At 38.3% G+C, this 25,274-nt stretch overlaps 2 protein-coding genes across 2 annotated transcripts; one reads left to right on the top strand and one right to left on the bottom strand.

Moving 5' to 3' along the window:
• Positions 1 to 846: 846 nt before the first annotated feature.
• LOC126082868 (olfactory receptor 1J4-like) lies at positions 847 to 24,319 on the top strand. Its single transcript, XM_049895953.1, has 2 exons — positions 847 to 1,335; positions 23,372 to 24,319. Exons 1-2 carry the CDS (start codon positions 847 to 849, stop codon positions 24,317 to 24,319), a joined length of 1,437 nt encoding a protein of 478 aa, XP_049751910.1.
• On the bottom strand, positions 6,171 to 7,112 carry LOC126082870 (olfactory receptor 1J1-like). Its single transcript, XM_049895955.1, has one exon. The coding sequence runs from the start codon at positions 7,110 to 7,112 to the stop codon at positions 6,171 to 6,173; it is 942 nt and encodes a 313-aa protein (XP_049751912.1).
• Positions 24,320 to 25,274: the final 955 nt, after the last annotated feature.

Raw genomic sequence — 25,274 nt, forward strand, 5'->3', positions numbered from 1 at the left:
TATAAAGAGCTTCTTCTTGGAGTTACAAGCAGTGACTGGAAAAGCCAACATCTTTCCTGGTGTTGTAAAACTTGAACGAGAATGATCTTATTTGAATTGAGAATTTAAGTGAGTTCAGAATTTGAAAGGAAACTTGAACTTTATTTTTCCCTCCCCCAAACATTCCTTTAAAAAGGATTATAGTGGACCGAAAATGTTGAGGAGTAGGAAGGAATTCTGGTGAAGGAAGGGCTGATGGTTATATTTCAAGGCATGTCACTAGATCTTTTGTGATTGACCTATATTCCTGTCCTTACTGATCTTATCTTGAGTAGTTACAGATGATGTTTCTTACCAAGTATCCACCTCCTGATTTCTGGGAGCTCTAGAGTAACCCACTGAGTGTCTTATTCTGATCCAACTCGTGGAAATAAAACATTAGCCAAATATTGTGTGAGAAATAGGTAGGGTCAGGAGAGGGCAACAGGCCAACTAATTGGAGAGCCTGTACATCTTTCTAACCAGTGGTTACTGAGCTAGCCTTGCAACCTATTTTCCCTAGTCTCAGATTTGCCATGGAGCCCTGGACTCCTCAAGTGCGAACCTGTTCTGACGTGGTAAATCATCCTGATGCTTCATGATTTCTTTAAAAGAGGTTTTGTTGATTTTATAAGTGGACACATAATAACCCAAGGTGAGACCATTACTGACCCACACTAGTTGGGAAAAAAGCATGATATATTCAGGTTAAGATTCACTTACTAAATAGTTCAAAACCATATTCTCATTATGCAACAGTCATAATTATTTTTTTATTCTTTCACATCTCTATCTCTCTTTTCATCTACAGCAATAGAGACGAACAGGATGAAGGAGGATAATCAGAGCAGTGTGTCCGAATTCCTCCTCCTAGGGCTCCCCATCCAGCTGGAGCAGCAGGGCACATTCTTTGCCTTGTTCCTGGGCATATACCTCACCACAGTGCTGGGAAACCTGCTCATCATACTGCTTATCAGACTAGACTCTCACCTCCACACCCCCATGTACTTCTTTCTCAGCCACTTGGCTTTCACTGATGTCTCTTTCTCATCAGTCATAGCCCCAAAGATGCTGATGAACATGCAGACACGAAGTCAATCTATCTCATACCCTGGGTGCATTTCCCAGGTCTATTTTTTCTTACTCTTTGGAGATATTGACAGCTTACTTCTTACCTCCATGGCCTATGACAGGTACGTGGCCATTTGTCACCCCCTTCACTATACCACCATCATGAGTCAGGGCCTGTGTTTCATGCTAGTAATTTTGTCGTGGGCCCACTCCTTTGCCTATGCATTATTGCACACCCTGCTCCTGGCCCATCTCTCTTTCTGTGGAGACAATACTCTCCCTCACTTCTTCTGTGACCTCTCTGCCTTACTTAAGCTGTCCACCTCAGACACGTCAACTAATGAGCTGGTTATCCTCACTCTGGGGGTCGTGGTCATCACCAGCCCACTCATATGCATCCTGGTCTCTTATGGCCGCATTGTGTCCACCATCCTGAGAGTCCACTCAACCAAGGGGATCTGCAAAGCCTTGTCCACTTGTGGCTCCCACCTCTCTGTCGTGTCTCTGTATTATGGGGCAATTATTGGACTCTACTTTTTCCCCTCATCCAGTGACTCCAATGACAAGAATGTCATTGTGGCTGTATTGTACACTCTGGTCACTCCCATGCTAAATCCCTTTATCTACAGTCTGAGAAACCGGGACATGAAAGGAGCTCTGGGAAATATACTCAGTAGAAGAACGTTTTTGTCACAATAGACAATGTTTTCTCTATTAATTTGATACAAGTTTTATTCCCTGAGTAGCTTTTTCTTGGTGAATCTTGAAGGGGCACTCTTCCTTCATCTTCTCTGTTTCAGCTTGGACTTAGTTTCTTCTCTATTTAGTTTCTTTTTTTTTCTTTGGAGAGTTTATTAAAATATTTACCTGGACAACTATCCTTTCCTAAGACATTTTTTTCTATTTTCATGTGGTATGCCTTGTCCTATAAGCATTTTAAATTTTTATTAGTCCCAGCTTTCAATCTTTTTTTCTTTTTGATAATTATAGTCTTCATGTAGCAAAGCTTTTCCCTTCTCAAGGTAACAAAAGTATTTTTTTAGTAGTTTCATTATTTTATTTTTGTGTTTAATTCTTAATACATTCACAATTTATTTTTGTGAATGACATTAATTGGAGATGTAGTGTTACTTTTATCTTAATTTCACATTCATCACTCAAATTTTGATTTTTCATTGTGTTCATAGAGTAACAATAACATGATATGTCACTTTTTTCTCCCTTAGATTGGACAACAAATTGAAATGAGATGGTTCTCCACAAAAGGCCATGATAATGGTCCAGACAGGACTGGTACAGGCCCCAGGTGGTGAACACAATCTTGATTGGAGCCCTCTGTATCCTAGGATGTCCAACTGGGTGTGAGGAATGGCAGTTAAGGTGGAGATTGTAAAGTGAACTCTCCTGGTGGTGATGTGATTATGGCTGATCAGTCCATTCTGATAAGAGGGTTCAGCCTTTCAGGATATGGGACAGAGAATGGCTAGGCAGGTTACCAAAAAACCCAGAAAACCTGAAATGAATTCAGGTGGGACTTCAGTGTAGTTTAATGTATCTAATATCACATAAAAATTACTTCCCTGTGCCAAGTACATAAATATAATGTCCTAAATTTGGCCCTGGTGGCTCAGTGGTTAAGAGCTGTGGCTGCTAATCAAAAGGTGGGCAGTTAGAATCCACCTCTTGCTCCTTGGAAACCCTATGGGACAGTTCTACTCTGTTCTATAGGGTCGATATGAGTCAGAATCGACTCAACGGCAACAGGTTTGGTTTAATTTGTTTTTTTTTTAAGTCTAAAATATTTTGTGTTTAGTCCTTGAGAAACTGCATTGCTCAAGGCAAAGATAACTAACTTTATTGCTGTATCCCAGTTACTGAGACAGGCATTTGCATAACCATTATTTCATTTAATACTAGCAATTGGAATTAAGGAGGGAATTCAGATTAAGAGTGATTTAGTAATTAGTCCCATACGACAAAACTAACAATATTTAGTAGAGGTGGTACTCAAACTATTACTCAGAGCCTGAGCCCTTTAAATCACTTAAATATTTTTCAAATCTGAGAAGTAGTTTTACCCACTTTACTGGAAATTTTATTTTAAACTTTAAAAAATACTGAAATAGCATACAAAAAAAAGAACACATATAGTATATATAAGATAGATACATTTCAAATAAACTTTAAATATATATACATAGTACATTGCGTGTGTGTTTGTATAAACACACACACACATATAGAAAATAGTATCATGGATGATAAAGTAGAGGGTTAAAGAAAACAAGGGAAACCTTCAGTGAGATAGATTGACACCATAGCCAAAACAATGGACTCAAACATAGCAATGATTATGAAGATGATGCAGGACCAGGCAACATTTTTGTTACATGATACATAAGGTCCCACCTCGCAACAACAACAGGGTTAAATAATAGAAAACTAACAATATTGCTGAAGTTCCTTTTGTCTCCTCCCAAATTATCTTTCCCCCTACTCTTGAAGGTATCCTTTATCTTGAATATTTTCAATATTCTCTTACTTTTCTTTATAGTTTTAACACTTCCACATTGCTCTTTCAATTTTCATGCTCTAGAACTGTACATAGATGGAATAATATTATATTTTACTCTTCCAGGTCTTGCTTTCTTTGTCTAATACTGTCCTTATGAAATTTGTCCATATCGTAGAATATTCCAATGTGAGAATATAACACACTTATATGTTCTGTTTTATGTGGCCATTTTGTTTGTTTTCATAATTTTGCTATTATGAACAATGCTGCTATGAACATTCTTATATATGTATCTAGGGTATATATGCAAGAAACTCAGCAAAGTATATGCAGAAGAAGAATTAGGGTTGTAGGGTATGTTTATATTCAAAATTAAATATGCCTTCTAAACTCTTTTCTAAAATATTTATGCTAATTTAAACTTACATCAAAGTATGAAAGTTCCTGTTATTTTACCTTTTCACAAACACTTGGTATTGACAGACTTTTCAATTTTTGAGAGTCTGGTGAATAAAAAATTATATCTTATTGTTGTTTTACTTTCCATTTTCCTGAATATTAATAAGCTAGAGCCTACTTTTATTGAACATTTGTGGCTGACTGTCCACCAAAATTTCATGACTTCTTTCCCAAGTGTGAAGTTGTCACTGGGAGGCAGCTGCAAAATTTCCTACTAATCTAGGTATGGCTAGATGACACATTCTCTCCTGTGGAAGAGAATATGTTATTTCCTAACCGGAATTTTAAATAAGCACGTGGATCTTCTCTGCTATTGGGTGGAAGATTACTCTGCTGCCTTGTGAGATAATTGAGTCTGGTCTCTAAATCACCACACAGTGAAAAGCCATCTACCATCTGGGAGACTCACAATGCCCTATTACAGCAGTCATCATTAGCCTTATTACTACAAAATTCCTCTTATGTGAAATACATGGTTATTGTCTTTTTCCTTCATTTCTATTGGGTTGTTTCTCTTTTATTTATTGCATTATAAACATTCTTCATATGATCTAGAAATAAATCCTTTGTCACTTGTATATGTTGTTGCAAATGTCTTCTATCATTTTGAAGCTTTTTTTTTTTTTTGCATAACACCGGATGGGTTTGAACCACCAAACTTTAGGTTAGTAGCTGCATGCAAACCATTTGCACCACCCAGGAACCTCTCATAAAGGTAGGAGATTTATATCAAACTCTATAAATGATCTTTTCGAAGCCTATCCCAGTGAGCTTGAAGTGATTTGGGACTCACTGCACAGCTTTCTTAAAAAGGAACCCCTTCAGAGGCCCCCACTTGACTTCAGTTCTGAGCTCTTTTTTAGATTCATACCTAGATTGAGAAGCTCAGGAATTATGAAATTGATTATTAGGCATTTTCTATAAATATCTGCATTTTGTATCTTACAACTAACTGTGGTATCTGACATCTAAATAATTTTGGTTTCTCAGTTGAAACTTCCAGTTTACCATCCTGACACATGTTGATCCCTCATCTTGTTATCATCAGGACAAAACAGAACTTTTGTGAATGGATAATTCTTATTTGTTAAGGCTCAGGTAAAGTAATGTTATCTGGGAAGGCTTTCATATCCTCTACCACCAGCTTGTGCTAATTATCCCTTATCAGAACTGACACAGTGCTCTGTATAAACTGTTATTGTGCGTGTCTTACTGCATCACTCTGGAATCAGACAGCCAAGATTTAAATCTTCCTCACTGCTTTAAGCCTGAGTTTCCCCATCTAGCGTCATAGGTTTTTTTGTCAGAATTAAAGTATATGATTTCAATGCATATTAGGTTCTTAAACCAGTGCCTGAGACAACTAAGATTTTATTGTGTCACTGAATATTTGTATGTGTTTGGGGAGAAAGGAAGTGTAGGCTGTATTCCTGAAGACAAGAAAGGAGTGTGTTAATGATTGTGTAAGAAGAGTAAAGTTTAGTATGCTCTCCCTGTAAATTCTAGAAGAATTCAGAGTCCCTAGATGCACAGGTGCCTGGGTGAAGGAGGAATCAAATTATCACAAAAATGGAAAAATGCTTAGAAATCAAGGTCTGAAAGACTGAACACATATTATAACAAATTTAGAATTTGGGGAGGTAACCAGTCCTGACAGCTTTGTTTAATGATACCAAACCAAAAAACCAAACCCATTACCGTTGAATCGATTCTGACTTATGGTGATCCCATGTGTTACAGAGTAGAACTGCTTCATAGATAACTTCTTACCTGTTATCTATGTGGAAGAAGGCCACCAAATCTTCTGCGGACCCACCAGATGAATTCAAACCACTAACCTTTAGGGTAGCAGTCAATCACAAACTGCAGTGAAATAACATCCTCAAAGTAATATCCAATTCCATTATATGAAACAAGAGCAAATAAAGACCTATAAGGCCTACTCCATTTTATTGTTTCCTCTAAGAGATGCAAGAATAATGTCAGCAAAGCATTTCTGAGTGATAACAATGGAAGAAAGACAAGTGAGCTATATTTTTCAATAATATGTATTTACATATAACTGAGGAAATAAGACCATACGGATGCTCTAAACGAAAGGTAAATATCAGTTGGAAGAATATATTTTCTTACTAAAGAGTTTTCTCAAGGCTCCTTTCATTTCTTTATTTCTCAGGCTATAAATGAATGGGTTCAACATGGGAGTGATCACTGTGTACAACATAGAAGCAATTATGCTCTTGTCTGTGGTGTTGCCAGATGAGGGAAGGAAATATAGACCAAAAATTGCCCCATAATAGAGAGTCACCACTGAGAGATGGGATCCACAAGTAGACAAGGCTTTGCAGATACCATTGGTAGAAGGAACCTGAAGGATGGTGACTCCAATATGGCCATAAGAAACCAGGGTACATAAGAATGGAAGAATAATGGCTGTCAGTCCTGCAGTAAAGATTACCAATTGGTTGATAGAGGTGTCTGAGCAGGACAATTTAACCAGAGCAGCGAGGTCACAGAAGAAGTGGGGGATGGTGTCATCAGCACAGAAAGACAGCCGGGCAAGGAGAAGGGTATGCAAAAGAGCACAAGCACAAGCAGTGACCCAGGACCCAGCCACCAGCATCACACAAAGGCTTTGACTCATGATGGTGATATAGTGGAGAGGGTGACAGATAGCCACATACCTGTCATAGGCCACTGAAGTGATAAGGAAACTGTCCAAATCAGCAAGGAGTATGAAAAAATATGTCTGTGAAATGCACCCTTCATAAGAGATGGATAGGTGCCAGGTCTGCATGTTCATCAGCATCTTTGGGACAGTTACAGATGAAAAAGTGGTATCAGTGAGGGCCAAGTGGCTGAGGAAGAAGTACATGGGAGTGTGCAGGCGAGAGTCCCCTCTGATAAGCACGATGATGAGCAGGTTCCCCAGCACGGTGGTGAGGTATATGACCAGGAACAGGGCAAAGAACATGCCCTGCTGCTCCCGCCAGAAGGGGAAGCCCAGGAGGAGGAATTCAGACACGCTGCTCTGATTCTCCCTCCTCATACTGCTGTATTAGCTAGAGGGGACTGGGGGGAAAATTTGAAGGAAAAAGGTAGAATAACTTCAAATAAGAAATGATGACTGTGGCACAGCATAGTACAGATGTTCTTTTGACCTAGGGGATGTTTTCATTCATACTTTCTTACATTTGCCGCATATTTTGCTGCATCAATGTAGTAGAAGAAATGTAGGTTTATGATAAACAGTCTCTTTCTTTCTCAAGTTGGTCCTGGTCTCTAAATGATAATAATAACAGTCAGTATTTATTAAATGTCAACCTTACTTAATGTTCTAATAGTTTATATGTAATAACTAATTCAGTAGTCTTAAATATATGACCTAAATGTTTTTAGTTGCCATGGAGTCAATTCCAACTCGTAACTAAGTAGGTACTATATTTCTAGTTTTCAAATAGGATAACTGAAGCAAAGAAATCTCATGATCACAGAGGTAAGAAGAGGAGACGCTGGGATTTGGATCCAAGCATTTTGATTCCTGAGATTGTCCTCTGGAAGCAAAAACAAATGATGTGATATCAGAAATTTCATTGCCATTCATAATTTTGCATATAATTATCTTATTACTTCTGTATCCCCTCTTTGCCTATGCATTCTGTGATTATTTCTAATTTGTTCGTAGGTTATAGACTCAGAATCTACCATAGGCTACTTAATACATACACAATACAAACTTCTTGTTGAAATAAGAATTTCATGTCCAATTAAACCTGTCAGGGTAGGTTCATTAAGAAAACTACATCAGGCTTACATCAGAACAAGATTTAACCTTAATGTCAGTTTTTTTTGTGTGTGTGTGTGGACTCAATGTGATTTAGTTGTCACATGGCATCACATTTAAAGAAGTACAATCCGAAAGCCAAAAGTAATTCTAATCTTTTCAGTGTGTCTAAAATAGCCTATAAGATACATATTTTTAACATAAATCAATATCTATCAAAATAACTAGTTTTTTTTTTAAGAGAAGGTAGGGATTCACTACAACATATCAGACCTTATTATAAAGCTATAATGATTACAACAAATAATGTATTTTTACAGAGATAAACCAATAGCCAATGGAGAAAAACAAAGAGCCTAGAAGGACACGTTTTGAAATAGGCATTTGGCAATTGACAGAAGTGGCATTATAAATCAGTGAATAAAAGCATGGACTCTTCAGAGAATGGTGCTGGCTATCCAATGGGCAATTAGATATTCATAAAGGAAAAGTAACTTTATATCCGTATCTCATACCATATATGAAAAAACTCAGATGGATTAAAGCCAAACAGAAGAAGCAAAATTTTAGAATGATTAGACAAAAATTTTGTAGATTGTATGTAATTTTAAGGTAGAAACACATTTCTTAACCAAGACTCCCAAAGAATGCAACATAAGATTCTAATAAGTTGATGACATTAAAATAAAATGTCTGTACTACGACAACTACTTTCACCACAACAAAGCCATAAAGTCAAGAGACAAACCATGAAAGGGAGAATATGTGATGCTTAAAACCAGCAAAAGGTTAGTACTCAGAATACATCAGAATTTTGTACCAGTACTACTGAAACTATTGCAGAACACAGAAAAGGAAGCAATACTTCTGAATTCATTCTAAGAAGCCAGCATAATCCTGAACCAAAACCAGGCAAAGACACCACAAAAAAAGAAAATTAAAGACAAATATCTCTCAACAATATAGATGCAAAAATTATCAACAAAATTCTAGCAAATAGAATTCAGCATCATATATAAAAGAATAATATCCCTGGAACAAGTGAGATTCTTACCAGGTATAAAGGATGGCTCAACATTAGAAAATCAGTCAATGTAATCCACCATGTAAGTAAAACAAAAGAAAAGGATCACATGATCATCTCTATTGAGGCCAAAAAGGCATTTGATGAAGCCCAACACTCATTCTTGAATAAAAAAAAGAAACAATCTCAATAAAGTAGGTATAAGAGGGAAATTCCTCAACTTACTAAGGGCATCTATACAAAACTAATATCCAGCATCATTCTTAATGGAGAGGCTGAAAACATTCCCCATTAAAAACAGGAATAAGACAAGGATGCCCTTTATCACCGCTCCTATTTAACACTGTGCTAGAAGTCCTAGCTAGAGCAATGAGGCAAGAAAAGGAAATAAAGGCCATCTAAATTCGTAAAGAAGAAGTAAAACTGTCCCTATTTGCTGATGATATAATACTACACTTCGAGAACCCAAAAGACTCCACAAGGAAACTACTGGAACTAACAGAGAGATTCAGCAGAATAGCAGGATACAAGATAAACATACAAAAATCAGTTGGATTCCTAAATACCAATAAAGAGAACTATGAAAAGGAAATCATGAAAGCAATATCATTTATAATACCGAAAAAACCCAAAACAAAACAAAAAAACCTGTTCCTTTTGAGTCATTTCTGACTCATAGCAAGCCTATAGGACAGAGTAGAACCGTACCATAGGGTTTCCAAGGAGCAGATGGTGGATTTGCATAGCCAACATTTGGTTAGCAGCCATAATTCTTAACCACTGCACCACCAGGGTTCCACCATTTATAATAATCCCTAAAAAATTAAAATGCTTAGAATAAATCTAACCAGGGACGTAAAAGGCCTATACAAAGAAAACCACAAAACACTACTGCAAGAAACCTAAAGAGAACTACATAAATGGAAAAACGCACCATGCTTATGGGCTCAATATTGTGAAAATGTCAATTCTATCCAAAGCAATCTACAGATATAATGCAATTCCGATCCAAGTACCAACAGCATTCTTTAACGATATGGAAAAATTAACTTTATGTGAAAAGGAAGGAGGACCCTTTAGTAAAGTACTATTGAAAAAGAATAAAGTAGTAGGACTCACACTACCTGACTTCTGAACCTACTATACAGCTACAGTAGTCAAAACAGCCTGTACTGGTACAACGACAGATACATTGACCAATGGAACAGAATCGAGAACTCAGATGTAAATCCATCCACTTATGGTCCTCTGATCTTTGACAAAGGTACAAAATCCATTAAGCGGGGAGAAGACAGTCTTTTTAACAAATGGTGCTGGCAAAACTGGAAGTCCATCTGTAAAAAAATGAAACAGGATCCATACCTCACACCATACACAAAAACTAATTCAAAATGATCAAAGACATAAATATAAAAACCAAAACTATGAAGATCATCGAAGAAAAAATAGAGCCAAAAACCAATTCAAAACGGATCAAAGACTAAATATAAAGTCAAAAACTAAAGATCAGAGAAGAAAAAACAGAGTCAGTGCTAGAGGCCATAACACACAGTATAAATAGGATACAAACCATAACTAACAATACACAAACACCAGAAGATAAGTTAGATAACTGGGATCTTCTAAAAATTAAACACTTATGCTCATCAAACGACTTCACTAAAAGAGTAAAAAGAGAACCTACAGACAGGGAAAAAAATGTTGGCTACAATAAATCCAACAAATGTCTAATCTCTAAAATCTATGGGAAAATACAACACCTCTACAACAAAAAGAAAAATAATTCAATTTAAAAACTGGGCAAAGGATATGAACACACACTTCATCAAAGAAGACATTCAAGTAGCTAACAGACATATGAGGAAATGTGTGAGATCACTAGCCATTACAGAAATGCAACTCAAATCTGCAATGAGGTATCACACCAACCTTACTAGCATGAATCAAAAAAAGAAAAAAAAATGACAAGTGTTGGAGAGACTACGGAGAGATTGGAACTCTTATGCACTGTTGGTGGGAACACAGGATGGTAAAAACATGTTAGAAAATGATATGGTGCTTCCTTAAAAAGCTAAAAATAGAAATACCATAGAATTTAGCTATCCTACTTCTAGGAATATATCCTAGAGTCATCACATGAATAGACATATACACACCCATGTTCATTGCAGCATTGTTCACAATAGCAAAAAAGATGGAAACAACCTAGGTGCCCATCAACAGATGAATGGACAAATTATGGTACATACACACAATGGAACACTACACAATGATAAAGAACAATGATGAATCTTTGAAATATCTCACAACATGGATGAATCTTGAGGGTATTACGCTGAGTGAAATAAGTCAATCACAAAAGTGCAATACTGTATGAGACCACCATTATAAAAACTCATGAAAAGGTTTACATACAGAAAGAAACAATCTTTGTTGGTTACGAGGGAGGGGAGTGGCGGGAAGGGAAAAACACTAACTAGAAAATAGGTAAGTGCTAGCTTTGGTGAAGGGTAAGACAGTACACAATACTGGGGAAGTCAGCACAACTTGACCAATGCAAAATCATAGAAGATTCATAGACATATCCAAATTCCCTGAAGGACTGAAGTACTGGGCTGAGGGCACCTAGCTAAAGCGGCATAACATAGTTCATAAAGAAAATGTTCTACATTCTACTTTGGTGAGTACTGTCTTTGGTCTTAAAAGCTTGTGAGTGGCCATGTAAGATACTCCAATGATTCCACCCGGTCTGAAGTCAGGGAGAATGAAGAAAACCAAAGACACAAGGAAAAGATTAGCCTAAAAGACTAATGAACCATAATTACAACATCCTCTATCAGACTGATCAGTCCAGCAGAACTAGATGGTGCCTGGCCACCACCAAAGGCTGCTCTGACAGGGGTTACAATAGAGGGTCCCGGACAGAGCTGGACAAAAATGTAGAACAAAATTCTAACTCACAAAAAAAGACCAGATTTACTGGTCTGACAGGAACTAGAGAAACCCTGAGAGTATGGCCCCTGGACACCCTTTTAACTCATACTGAAGTCTTTCCTGCGGGTCACCTGTCAACCAAAGATTAGACAAGCCCATAAAACAAAATGAGACTAAATGGGCACACAAGCCCAGGGGTAAGGATGAGGAGGCAGGAGGGGACAGGAAAGCTGGTAATGGGGAACCCAAGATGGAGAAGGGGAGGGTGTTAACATTTTGGCAACCAACGTCACAAAACAATACATGATTAATTGTTTAACGAGAAACTAATTTTCTCTGTAAATCTTCCATTTAAAACACAATTAAAAAATAATACTTCAGAATTCCTATGAATCAATCAGGAAAAGACAAAAAGCTCAATCAAAATATGGAAAACAAAATAGGCAAGAAATTCACAGAAAATTAAGTCCAAATGACCAAGATATATATTGAGTGTTCACTTTCCAAGAAATAGGGAAAACACACATTAAAGCAACAACGAGATGTCATTTTATATCCATCACATTGGTAAAAGTTAAAAGATATATATGAGGACAATATGCATTGACCCCCCCCCATGTCTGTCTTTTTGTCATAGTGTGGGGCTTGTGTGTTGCTGTGATGCTGGAAGCTATACCAGTGGTATTCAAATACCAGCAGGGTCACCCATGGCAAGCAGGTTTCAGCTGACCTTCCAAGCTAAGACAGACGAGGAAGAAGGATCTGGAGTCTACTTCTGAAAAGAATTTTCCAGTGAAAACCTTATGAATAGCAGCGGAACATTGCCTGATATAGTGCTGGAAGACGAGCCCCTCAGGTTGTTAGGCACTAGACCCTCAACAAGGTGGATTGACATAGTGGCTGCAACAATGGGATCAAGCATAACAACAATAGTGAGGATGGTGCAGGACCCAGCAGTGCTTCGTTCTGTTGTGCATAGGGTCACCATGAGTCAGAATCAACTTGATGGCACCTAACAACAACAACAACAACAACATGCATAAACCAGCATGTGAAGAAAAGAAACTCTCATACATTGTTTTTAGGTATATAAATTGGTTCAGCTGCTTTGAATATGTCTTATAAAGTTGAAGATTCATGTTCTCTTTGAGTAGTAATTTTTCTGGGTATATGCCATGGAAAAAGGTGACGCTTCTTCACAAGGAAATAGACCATATTATTATTTGCAACTTTGTTTGTAATAGTGAAGAACTGAAAGAACTAATTGCCCAATAATCAGGAAATGGATTAATGGATGTTAGTTTGCTCATACAATTCTATCCAGCAGTAAAAACTAATGAACTCTACATTACATGTCTATACATGGATAAAAACCCAAAAAACCAAACCCATTGTTGTTGAGTTGATTCTAACTCATAGTGACCCTATAGGACAGAGTAGAACTGACCCATAGGGTTTCCAAGGAGAGGCTGGTGGATTCGAACTGCTGAACTTTTGGTTAGTAGCCAACCTCTTAACACTGTGCCACCAGGACTCCATACTCTAAAATTAGTTTAAAATGGATGCAAAATTATGTTTACAGTATGATATCATATCAATCAAAACACTGAAGAAAATTATATATTATTTATGGATACATACATATGTTTTTGTTTTACATATGTTGTAAAAGTATAAAAATGTTATAAAATGTATAAAAATTATCTTCATAATAGTGGTTAATCCCAGAAAGGAAAGACCGAAAAGGGGAGTGGAATGGAGAAGGGGAGTGGAATGGAGAAGGGGAGTGGAATGGAGCTTCGGCCCTATCTGTAACACTCTGCATTGCTTGTTTGAAAGATCAGAAACAAATGTGGCAACATGCCAATATTTGTTAAACCTGGGTCATATATTTTATTTAATTTCCAAGTACTAAAAATTAACAAGTTCCCTTAAATGAGAAAAGAAACTGTTCTCTAGAAAATGTTTGACTGAGAAGGACGGAGTAGAGAATGGAGAGTGAGTTGTGTTCCCCAGGCAGCTGGAACAGATTTTGAGGGAAAATCTGTCTGGGTAAATCCAATTAATAATAAAGTGTTGTCAGTTTGATTAATACACTATACATCCTCAATATTATTTACATCTTAAATGACTTCATGAAATAATTAATGCTAGGAGCCACTGTGCCTCACTCTATTTTCCCCTGCCAATTTTCAAGGTTCCCTTATCCCTATGCTTTTAAAAAAAAAAATTTTTTTCCCATGGCAATTAAGATTATTTTTGCCATTAAAGTGTAATGGAACTACTTTGTCCAAACTATACAGCCAGTGTATAAATTATTGATCCCAAGTGTGTATGGCACAGACCAAATATTCTGCTCTAGGTCAGTTGGTCAAATTTAAGGAGGTTATTTATTTATTTATTTATTTTCTCCTTTAGGTGAAAGTTTACAGAACAAATTAGTTTCTCATTCAAAACTTTATATACAAATTGTTTTGTGACATTGGTTGCAATCTCAGCACTCTCCCCATTTCCACCCCAGGTTTCCCATTTCCATTTGTCCAGTTTTCCTATCCCTTCCCACCTTCTCATCTTTGCTTTTGGGCAGGTGTTGCCTATTTGGTCTCGTACACTTGATTGATCTAAGAAGCACATTCCTCACGTGTGTTGTTGTTCATTTTACAGGCCTGTCAAATCTTTGCTGAAAGGTGGACTTCAGGAGTGGCTTCAGTTCTAAGTTAGAAGCGTGTCTGGGCTAAGGAGGTTATTGACATAAAAATGCTATAATGAAACACAGAATCCACGCTTTTGCAGTTTTCTTCCTTTTAAAGGGGTGAGCAAACATTGCTTCCGTTTCATTCTCACCTAGTCATACACTATGCAACAAGCGGAAAAGAAGCAGAAGCAAAAAAAAAAGTGTCTAGAGGTCTCACATTTACTCCATCAACTGGATTTGAAGGCAATCATATACGATGAGTCCTGGTTCTCCCACTGTCCACTTGAGTAAAAGGAATAATATAATTATGAACCAACTCAACCCAGAAAGTAAAAACTCATGTCAAATAATAACTTTTAATGGCTACATCAAATTAGCCGGTTGGTTCCATATAATATCCAGAAGCAGAATCAGAATATTTATGAATACTTTACCACTAGGTCTCCCAGAAGCTAATGAAAGACAGTTTGCTACTTAATGCTAGAGGCTGAAAAGTCTTTCTGCACAGATTCCAGAACCTTGGATGCAAACCCTGACCCTAGAATCTTCATGGATTAAGGAAAATGGGTGATGCACGCCTCTCTCCAAGTTTCCTGAACTTTTTCAGATTTTCTGGGTCAGCTTTTTGGGGCAGGGCATACAGAACTACACCTGTGTGGTATAACTTCCAGAAAAACATTGAACCTTCCAAATCCCTGCCTAAAACATCACTCTCACTGTGCTGCTGATGGCTGAAATTCTCTCAGAAAGAGAAAAGGGCCTTTAAATTCCCAACCAGAAATAAGGTTTAAAAGTAAATATTCTTGGGGGAGAGAGCCAACACTATCATTGAGATGGAAAGGCTGACAGAAGTTCATATTTGGAGGCCAGGTTTAGATGGCAGAACAAGAGCACTGCCTTCCTCAGTGAAAGTGAGGCAAGGGAAGAATTGGGGATCACAGGTAGTATAAACGCAGAGGCTACAGGCACTGAGAACAAATTTACTGTCTTTCTAATTTGGCTGAGATGACTGTTTTGGGGATGGGCCATAAAAATAGTTCCACTGTTAATAAAAAATGATTGAGTGCTTAATTTGTACCAGGTGCTTTCCAAATATTGTTCACTTCTTCCCACAACCTTTCAATGTAGCCTTTCTGATCCTCATTTTAGAGAGAACAATGAAGCTCAGGGACGAAATTTACCCAGTGTTATAAAGTTAGTAAATGGGGAACCTAGGATTTGATCCCAGGTCTACCTGGCTTCAAAGACCATATTCTTTTCACCATATTACAGCTTTCATTAAATATATCCTCAAGTAAGATTACACTTTTTGCCAGAGGGCACTCAAGAATATCAGGAAGTATCTCAGAAAGATTAAGGACAAATGAAAATCTATGGTTTCAAAATATGTGCCTAGAAGGTAATATCAATAATGATAACAATAAAATTATAATAACCATCATTCAGGAATCACCTGTTTATTATGTGAATAATATAAGCCAGCTGCTGTGATGTTACTTGATGTCACATCAGTCTAATACAACCATATAAAAGACGTGGTTCTTATTTAACCAGTTGGAAACTAGAGCTTAGAGAGTGTAAGGCTTTGCCTAAGATCATAAAAAAATTACTGTATGAAAATGATGGAGAGGCAATTCAGTTTCAGAATTGTCTGATTTCAAAGCCCTGCTACTTACCACCATTCTATATAGTATTGCCTCCAGCAGAACATGACATGATGGGAAGGAAACAATTGGACATGTGCTCCTTGTTGAAGAGAAGAAGATGAGATTCGCAATATCCCCTAAGCATTTGGATAAATGTGCTGCCTTCGGCCTTAAATGAGCAACCCTTACTCAGATGACTGGAAGTGAATGGAGGCACTGGAATATCAGCCACTGAATTTATAAAAACAGCTGCAAGTAAAGTGAATCCCTCAAGGCTCCAGGACAAAAGCAGGTCAGACCTGGCCAATGTATTTGATGAACTGCTGACTTACACAGCTTGGATGAAGGCCAGATAGTCAGCGAAGTTGTGAAAGAGATAAAATTTTCCTAGAGAGGAAAATACAAATCCCATGGTATTATAATTATTATGTCTAACTAAGGTATTTGAGACGACACAAAGAAATTATATAAACTGCCTGGCTAGTGCCCTCATCTGCAAAATTTATTGCAGACCATTACCACATGAGGTCTCACATGAGGGCACACACACACATACAAACACTGCTGAGTGAAATCTACAAGCACTGCCCTTAGCTAGGTCAGCGAGTGATAAATTCAAATATTTTCAGGTCCAAGATATGAACTACTTTTCTGTTTTCTCTCCAAGGTATTTAGACCTAGGATAGGAAGGAGTTATGAGCTCAATCTAAAGTGGAAACAAGGCACACTTTCTCTTTTTCATCAATTCCAAGGAAATGATAAGAGTATCCCTCTTTACCAGATAGGTTGGGGACCTAGGGAACCATGGCCACAAGTTTCTGGTGACAGACAAATTGGGAGTAATTACTCCATTTCCCTTAACATTCCCATCAGAGACAGGTCTTTGTTGGATACTCAAGAGAGTCAACTCCATTGAGAATGTAAATGAGGACTTTTATTGTTTGCAAAATCACTTATTCACAAAGAGTTTTCACATCCAAGAGCTCATTTAACCATCACAGTAATCCTGGATGTAGATAATATTTTTCCCACTTTATTGAGTATGAGAGTGTGGCTCGAAAGAAAATGGCCAAATGAGGATTCAAACCCAAACACACCAACTTCAGACATAAAGCCTTGTTCTGTTGTACCATGTTGCCTCCCTTATAGTTATGGGCTGTCTATCATATGGACTTCTTCCTTCCCACATTCAAACTTGGAGCTGGGAGGACAGTTGCTTTTTGACCTTGGGGAATAAAAGACACTTATTAAGGAGTAGTTGGGCATCTGTTTCTCAGAAATAAAGATTTTTTGCCTACAGAAAAAATGTATACAGGAATTTTTTTTGTTGGTTATGATACATAGTAATAGTTGGCACACAGTCATGGCTTAAGAAATATTTTTTGATCATAAGAATGAGTGTGAAAAGGCTTCAGAACCTACATTATTCAGGTTGGCAAAAACGGAAGAGACAGGATGAAGTGGATGAGACAGAATTTCATTTCTTTAAGATACTATTATGGCAAGAATTTTGTGAGGTACTGTGTGTAAAGAGTTGAAAAACACAGTTCCTTTCCCTCAAAGAGCTCCCAAATGCTCTTATGAAGGGAAGTGAAGATTTTTATGGGAGCACAGAGGAGGGATATCAGACCCAAATTAAAGGAGGCAAGCAAGACAATTTTGTAGGAAGAACAAGTAAGCAGAGACTTGAGACGACCAAAACAAGTAGAAGGTAGCCAGGTGATGTGGACCGTATACAGAGCATTTGGAATGAATAAAAAAGAGGTAAAGGAGAAAAACCCAGAGAGGGGAAAGAATGAAAAATTTGTAAAATATTATCAGGAAGTTTATAATGGCTAAAACATAAACTTCAAGGACGGAAAGGATTTGGGATGAAGCCAGGGAGATTAGCAGGAGCAGATCATGCAGAACCTTTGATCCACATTGAAGAATCTGCACTTTATCTAAGAGAGGTAGAGCCCTGGAAGGATTTCCGCAGGGGATTGACAGTGTCATATTAAAAACGACAACCGCAACTGAAATATGAGTAATGAGCCTGTGTTTGTGGCAGGGGAGGTGGTGTTGAGAGGGCAGAGATAGGGTGGTGTGATATATGAGCAGAAGCAAGGGAAATTAAGAAGAAAAGTTCAATAATTGGCAAACTTCAATAAGACAAAAGGTGCCTTTAAGAGGCACCACTACTCTGTCTTTATCTTAGGGGTGACTTGCTCTTCTCTTAACCACTATCCACCAGAGGCACTGAATGGCCTCACATAAGGCCCTGAGAATCAAGGCATGAAGCTTTAAATGGACCCATTCTAATGCCACAATCAATGGACTCTGAGTAAATTTTAGGAGTTTCTGGGAATGGTCTCCCTCCTAAAAATAACCTGCAACCAGTAAGCAAGTGCTTATTCCTACCAGTAAACAGTATATACCTATATCCCATGTTCTATGGTGCTACAGGCTTTCTACATATGTGCAAATGAAAAAGAAAGCAAGATCTTTGTCTGATTATCTCTGCATCCTCAAACCTTAGTATAGCCCAGGCCCATAGAAATTCATTTAATAAATTCTTACTGAATCATAGCAAAGATCCCAACCCTTTGTCTTCAAGTGGATTCTGACTCATGCTGACCCTATACAGGACAGAAAAGAACTGTCCCATAGGGTTTCCAAATTTGTAAAATGGAAGCAGACTGTCACCTCATTCTCTTGTGAAGTGGCTGGTGGGTTCAAACCACCAATGTTCCAGTTCAGTCGACCTTTCACAGAGGTTAAGCTGAGCACTTAACCTCTGCTCCACCAGGGCTCCTTTATAGTGAAGAGAGGAATTTTTTAAAAACAAATATTCAGTAATAGAACATTTCTATAAGATTAAGGAAGTTTAATTAGCTCATGCTCCTCCAGAACCCAACCTTGAGACAAGAATTGTTTATTTGAGGATTGAAGGAAATGGCAGTAGGAGAGTGGGAAAGTCAGGCAGGAAACGAAGGCTATCAGTGAAAGGTTAATATCAATAAAATAACCAGCTGGGGCACTGTAGCTAATCCCACTGGGAAAACTAGAATCCAGCACATCTCAGATTTTTTCCACCATAGGAATGAGTAAGCGGTTGTATATATGTACCAATTCCTGTCTGTATTTACCTGACTGGATTCTAGGGGTGGGATAGTGAAAGTGTCAATTCCTGGCACTTCAGGCCTGCTGCATGTGTGGGAAAACTGGACTTTGGTGGTCGTAGGAAGCCCTCACAGAAGGAAATGAAAATACCGGTAGTTGAAGTTCAGGCCAGACTACACTGATGTAGTAAGAAAAAGAATATGAGTGGCAAGTTGATAGCGACTGCTACATTTACTTCTTGTACCATTCAGATCCTCTCATGTCCTATTACTGATTCTTCAAGATGGTAACCAGTCTACTTTCTTAAAAAAATTTTTACAAGAGGATTCCTTATTTCTTTAAAGTAAACAAACCTAAATTTTAAGAAAGCAATAAAACCTCCAAAACAGGGTGATTATCCCTGCTTCTTCTCACTTTACATTTTGTAACTATCACCAGAAGCACAGTCACTTTCACTGGGTTCCCTGGTGGGTGAGACCCAATAAAATCCCTTTGAGTGGGATATGGTTTTACCTAAGTTCCTAGAGGATGGCCAGTCATTTAGATTTCTGTTTGGACCTTGTTGGAGACAGTATTTTTTTTTTTTTTTTAACCTCCCTGGAATTTATTCCATGCTAGAGTGTGATGAAACCTGGGAAAATGGAGACAGAGTATGCCTTGAGATCCTTTCTCTGTGGACTCATCCTCTAAGGTTCCAGCACAAACTTACTTCCCACAGGACATCTTTTCTAGAGGAATAAAGAAGGAAACTAGGAAATTAATCCAGGTTTAATGGGTGTCTTTAACTGGAAGTTACAAGTTCTGGTTCTTACTCCCTAGGGTTCTCTCTCTGCCTGGTTATACTATTCCATTCATAGGTCTGGAGCTGGTAAACAGAAGTAAGAGTCTGAGCTTGTAGCATTTCTTCTTGATATTCCCCAAATGTCTAAGACCTTGGAAGCCAGTCTTCATGTCCTCTAAAGAGAACTTCAAGACACACTTACCCACTAGAACACTGCATCCTAAATGCAGGCAAGGTCAGTATTGGGATGGAACGAGTACTTTTTCTCAGCAGTACCTGAGTTTATATATGCATGTAGAAGAGGAAGAATCTGGACACAGAGTTTGGCATAGGAGAGATGAGAGAGAAAATTTAAAGAAAACAGAGAAAGAGTGAGAGAGAGAGCAGAAAGATGTGACAGAAGAACAAAGATACAGCGGCAGAGAGTGAGGACTGAGAGGGAAGGAAGAAGAAAATAAAAGAAAGACAATGTGAAGGGATAGACAGGAAGAGAGAAAGAGGAAGAAATAGAGGTAAGTACCAAGAGATAAAGACAGAGATACAGGGAAGCAGAATCTGTTAGCAGGAATCTACTCTTGCCGTGGATCCTAACTTAGAAAACCAGATTCGAGCAGTGCAGAATTCAAGTATTCCAAAGCCTTTCAGATGTTTAATTTATCGGTTTCAGGAAGGCCCCCCACACTCCCACTCACTACAGAAAAATGCCCCAAATGCCAACATTAGACATTTTTTTCCCTTGATGATAAGTGTTTTTCCTCTCTGTTCAGTAGGACAACACTCTACCATAGTTCTGTATCGGTGGTAGGTTTCAAGAGTCCAGTTGCTGAATTAACGTATGTGCTTTCTAAGGACAAATTTCATCTATTTAGCTCCTAATATCTGAGTGTGTAGGAAGTGCTCAGACTTACTCCTACTTCTGAAGCCATATGACGACACTGGAAATTGAGAAGAAAGCTGGAGTGAAGATGAATCAATGAAGGGAGGAAGATGTAGGGGGCTGGGATTAGTGTAAAAAACAGTCAGTTTTTTACCTCTCGCTGAATATATCCCCTGATCCCCTTCTCATGAAAGTAGGACTTTATTACTCATAAAGGCCACTGCCAGTTTCCCTCTGGACTTTGGCTTGGAGTTCTGGTTGGCTGCGGATGGGCCGGCACTTGACTATCCCATAAGTCATCCTGCTCTTCCCCACATGGCCTTTAGCTTCTGGGTGTCAGAATATAAGTTACTTCTGTGAGAACAAGCTTCTCTCCTGAATTGCCTATTTAGTTTACTTCCATAGTAAAGAGGACCCATCTGTCTGGTGCCTGCCTGAATAATTACCCTCTTGGTAGAATGATGGACTTTTTTTCCTCAGCGTTTATATGTTTCCTATTTTGTTGCTTATGGTTTGCCATCCTGATGTTTGCCAGCGATTTCTAATCCCAATTCCACACCTTGTCCAAAATATCAAAACCCAGAGTCCAGCAAAGGAACTGATATGATTCATTTTCCCCTGAGTGTAAAATAATGTAAGTTCCTCTGCTCCTTCTCTGCATAGATTTGTATTTTGTCTTTAATTGTCAGAGAAGAGGGATAGACATTTATTGGTACTAGTCTATATATAAGAAAAGGTACTACGGACTCTACTTGTGTCACCTTATTTCTTCTTTATAATAATTGTAAAGGGTATAATTAAAGATCCTCAGCTTTTTGAAATTTACAAAGGTTAAGAAAATGGGGACAAAAATGTCATAATCAGACTACAATTGTGAGCAAAGACTATCTTCTGCCAAAACCTTTGGCTTTTTCCCTGTACTCTCGCACTGCCACTGAAGAGAGAGAGTTGGAAATGCCCCACTTTTTGGGTATCACTAGGAAAAGGAAGAAGTTTGAGCTAGCGCTTTTAAAACAGTGTGTTTATTGACCAATCTCAATACATACGTTAGACCAAAGATACCACTGAGGATTTAATAGGAGGTGTATACAGTTAGATAAAAAATCAGAAAATTTAAACCCTGCCATTAACTTGTCTTCTCCTGAATTTTGGATCTTTGCTAGAAGCCTTTTTGATGAGTAAAAATCCTCTCTAACACTCCGATTTTCTTATCCATAGAGAGGTAGATATTCAGGTTTTGTAGGAGAAAACCCATTGCCATCGAGTTGATTCCAACTCATAGTGACCCTATAGGACAGAGCAGAACTGCCCCACAGAGTTTCCAAAGAGTGCCTGGTGGATTCGAACTGCCAACCTTCTGGTTAGCAAGCATAGCACTTAACCACTACACCACCAGGGTTTCCTTTGTAGGATAAGAGGTGGTTTATAGCCTCTTTTATGATTAGTGATAAATGCTTCTAATGAAATAGTAGCCTAATTTCCCTACTTGTTACATATTTTTTACATAGGAATTAGCTTTGTAAGTTATTCCTTGTTTTGTTGTACGCAAAGTGGAAGTTGGAGAAGGACATGTGTATTTGGTACATAGTGGTACCCAGATAACTACTGTATTTGATTATATGTGAAATCTTTCCAATTCTGATGTATTAGTTTCCTATTGCTGCTGTAACAAATTACCACAAACTCAGTGGCTTAGAATACTACATCACATGGAAATGTGCCTTCCCACAGAAACCAGAATACATAAGGCAGTGAGGGTGAGAGCGATGAGACTGGAGGAAAACAAGGAGGAAACGTAGGAAAGGGACAGATTTTCCAGGACCATTAAACCATATTTGGTTTGTAAACTTTATTTTAAGATCAATGGGAACCTTTAGAGGGTTTTAAAGGATGGGAATTTATGATGGAATTTAAGCCTTAAAAAAGATTGTTTTGGCTGTAATAGGGAGAATCAACTGATGAAATTCAGAGTTTCTTAGGCATCTTGTACTGACCTGAAATATAAAAAATTATGCATATTGATGAGTGTTCTTTGAGAAATACAGTACTATTGTTTGAATCCTTTTATTTGAAAATTTTGCCTCACCTCTGAAATTTAACAATGGGTGTTGAAGTCAAATTTTCAGTGGTTGTTGTGCCATGGTTGATGATTAGGAATATTCTCCAAAGAGCCATCTTGGGGCAATAACTTGGATGAGACACCATCTTCCATGGTCTGTTCCTCAGTGCTGCAGACACAAGGGTTCTTTATTGTCAGTCCGTGAACCAAGAAATGCTGGCTCTTGTTAAAGTTTCCTCATGAACAATTTTACTAATTCCCTTATGTACTAGCATATAAGGAAAATATGAGAAACAGACTGTTTCTCACTTTCTGAAACTTAACATGTATCTTTTTAGTGTAATGAATAAAATGATAATTTCAGAGTGCCTAATATTCTTAACTATTCTTCAACCCCAGCAGAGAGATGAGCACTATGAGGTGGGAGAACCAAAGCAGCATGTCTGAGTTCCTCCTCCTGGGCCTCCCCATCCAGCTGGAGCAGCAGAACATGTTCTTCACCCTTTTCCTGGTGATGTACCTCACCACCATGCTGGGGAACATGCTCATCATCCTGCTCATCAGGGTGGACCCTTGCCTTCACACCCCCATGTACTTCTTCCTCAGCCACTTGGCCTTCACTGACTTCTCTCTTTCATCTGTCACTGTCCCAAAGATGCTGATGAACATGCATTCTGAGGATCTATTCATCTCCTATGCAGGGTGTATAACACAGATGTATTTTTTCATTTTTTTTATAGACCTGGACAATTTCCTCCTCACCTCAATGGCATATGATCGGTATGTAGCCATCTGTCACCCCCTCCACTATACCACCATCATGAGGGAGGGGCTGTGTACCCTACTAGTAGCTGTGTCTTGGATCCTTTCCTGTGCCAGTGCCCTGTCTCACACCATCCCCCTGGCCCATTTGTCCTTCTGTGATGACAACACTATCCCCCATTTCTTCTGTGACCTTGCTGCCCTACTAAAGCTGTCCTGCTCGGACATCTTCCTCAATGAGATGATCATTTTCACGGTGGGAGTGGCAGTCATTACTCTTCCATTAATATGCATCCTCATCTCTTATGGCCACATAGGGGCCACCATCCTGAAGGTTCCATCTACCAAGGGGATCTGCAAAGCCTTGTCCACTTGTGGCTCCCACCTTACTGTTGTGTCTCTGTATTATGGAACAATTATTGGACTGTATTTGTTCCCCTTATCCAACAACTCCAATGACAATAACATAATTACTTCTGTAATGTATATAGTGGTCACCCCCTTGTTAAACCCTTTCATTTATAGCCTAAGGAACAGGGACATGAAGGGGGCCCTGCAGAGACTCTTCAACAGGGTAATAGTCTCTTCTTAGTGACATTTGCTCTTCTTCTTTATAACAGACACATGTATTCACATATCCCCAGACGCTGGACCTCTAATCCCACTCAGCATGGAATAAGTGTTCGGTAAATAGATGATAACTTGAATTGAATTCTGTTACAGTCATATTCTCCATTCCTCACAACTCTTTAGTGTAAGCTGTGAATTCTGAGTTGACTTGATTGATTATTGCTCTTGCCTATTAGGCTCAGTAATTACATAGTTAATTTAACTTACATCTTTCACATTATTTCCTGGAAATTTGCTAGTTCTTATGAAACTTTGGAAGATGTTGGCTAACAGGGCTCCCACTGCATAGAAAGGCTGCAGAATTGGGAATTTGTCAGGTATCTCTTTTCCTTTTCTCATGTCTCATTCAGTGCTCTTCTCACAGTTTTTTAGTGGTGATGATGGTGGGTCAGGAGAAGAAAATTTAAAGTAACCTTTCTAGTTCCAGGGAACTTCTCATTGTTATGAGTTCAACTGCACCACTGAAGGACTCCAGGCCTCTTCCTGATTTTAGCAACACTTTTTTTTTTTTTTTGAATCATTCTACTAGGTTATAATGACCTTCGTTCAGCATTTTACCCTCCAGCCAATTGTCTATGAAGTTTTCCCACTGCATATTTAAGTTTCAGTCAGGACATAAGTTCAATCCAGGTAGAGATTGAGAAAGACAAAGAAAGCACCCATAGTCTGGAACTTTCTGTTGCCCCCATTGAATTTAGTCCCCTTCTTTGTAAGCTCCTTCATACTAGCTGTCTGACAATAATTTCTTCTCAAGTTAGTGAGCCAGGTTTGTAGTCTAACCCCAAGAAATAGATATTTTTCAACACCTGGTAAAGGACCTACTAGGCTTCTTTCTTTATACCTTTCTTTAGTTAAGGATAAATAGGATCACAAATGCTCCTGAGAGTCAGCACCATGTAGCGACAAGAGAAACTTAT

Source organism: Elephas maximus, chromosome 9 (genome assembly GCF_024166365.1).
Source record: "Elephas maximus indicus isolate mEleMax1 chromosome 9, mEleMax1 primary haplotype, whole genome shotgun sequence".
In the NCBI taxonomy this organism is placed as follows: domain Eukaryota; kingdom Metazoa; phylum Chordata; class Mammalia; order Proboscidea; family Elephantidae; genus Elephas; species Elephas maximus.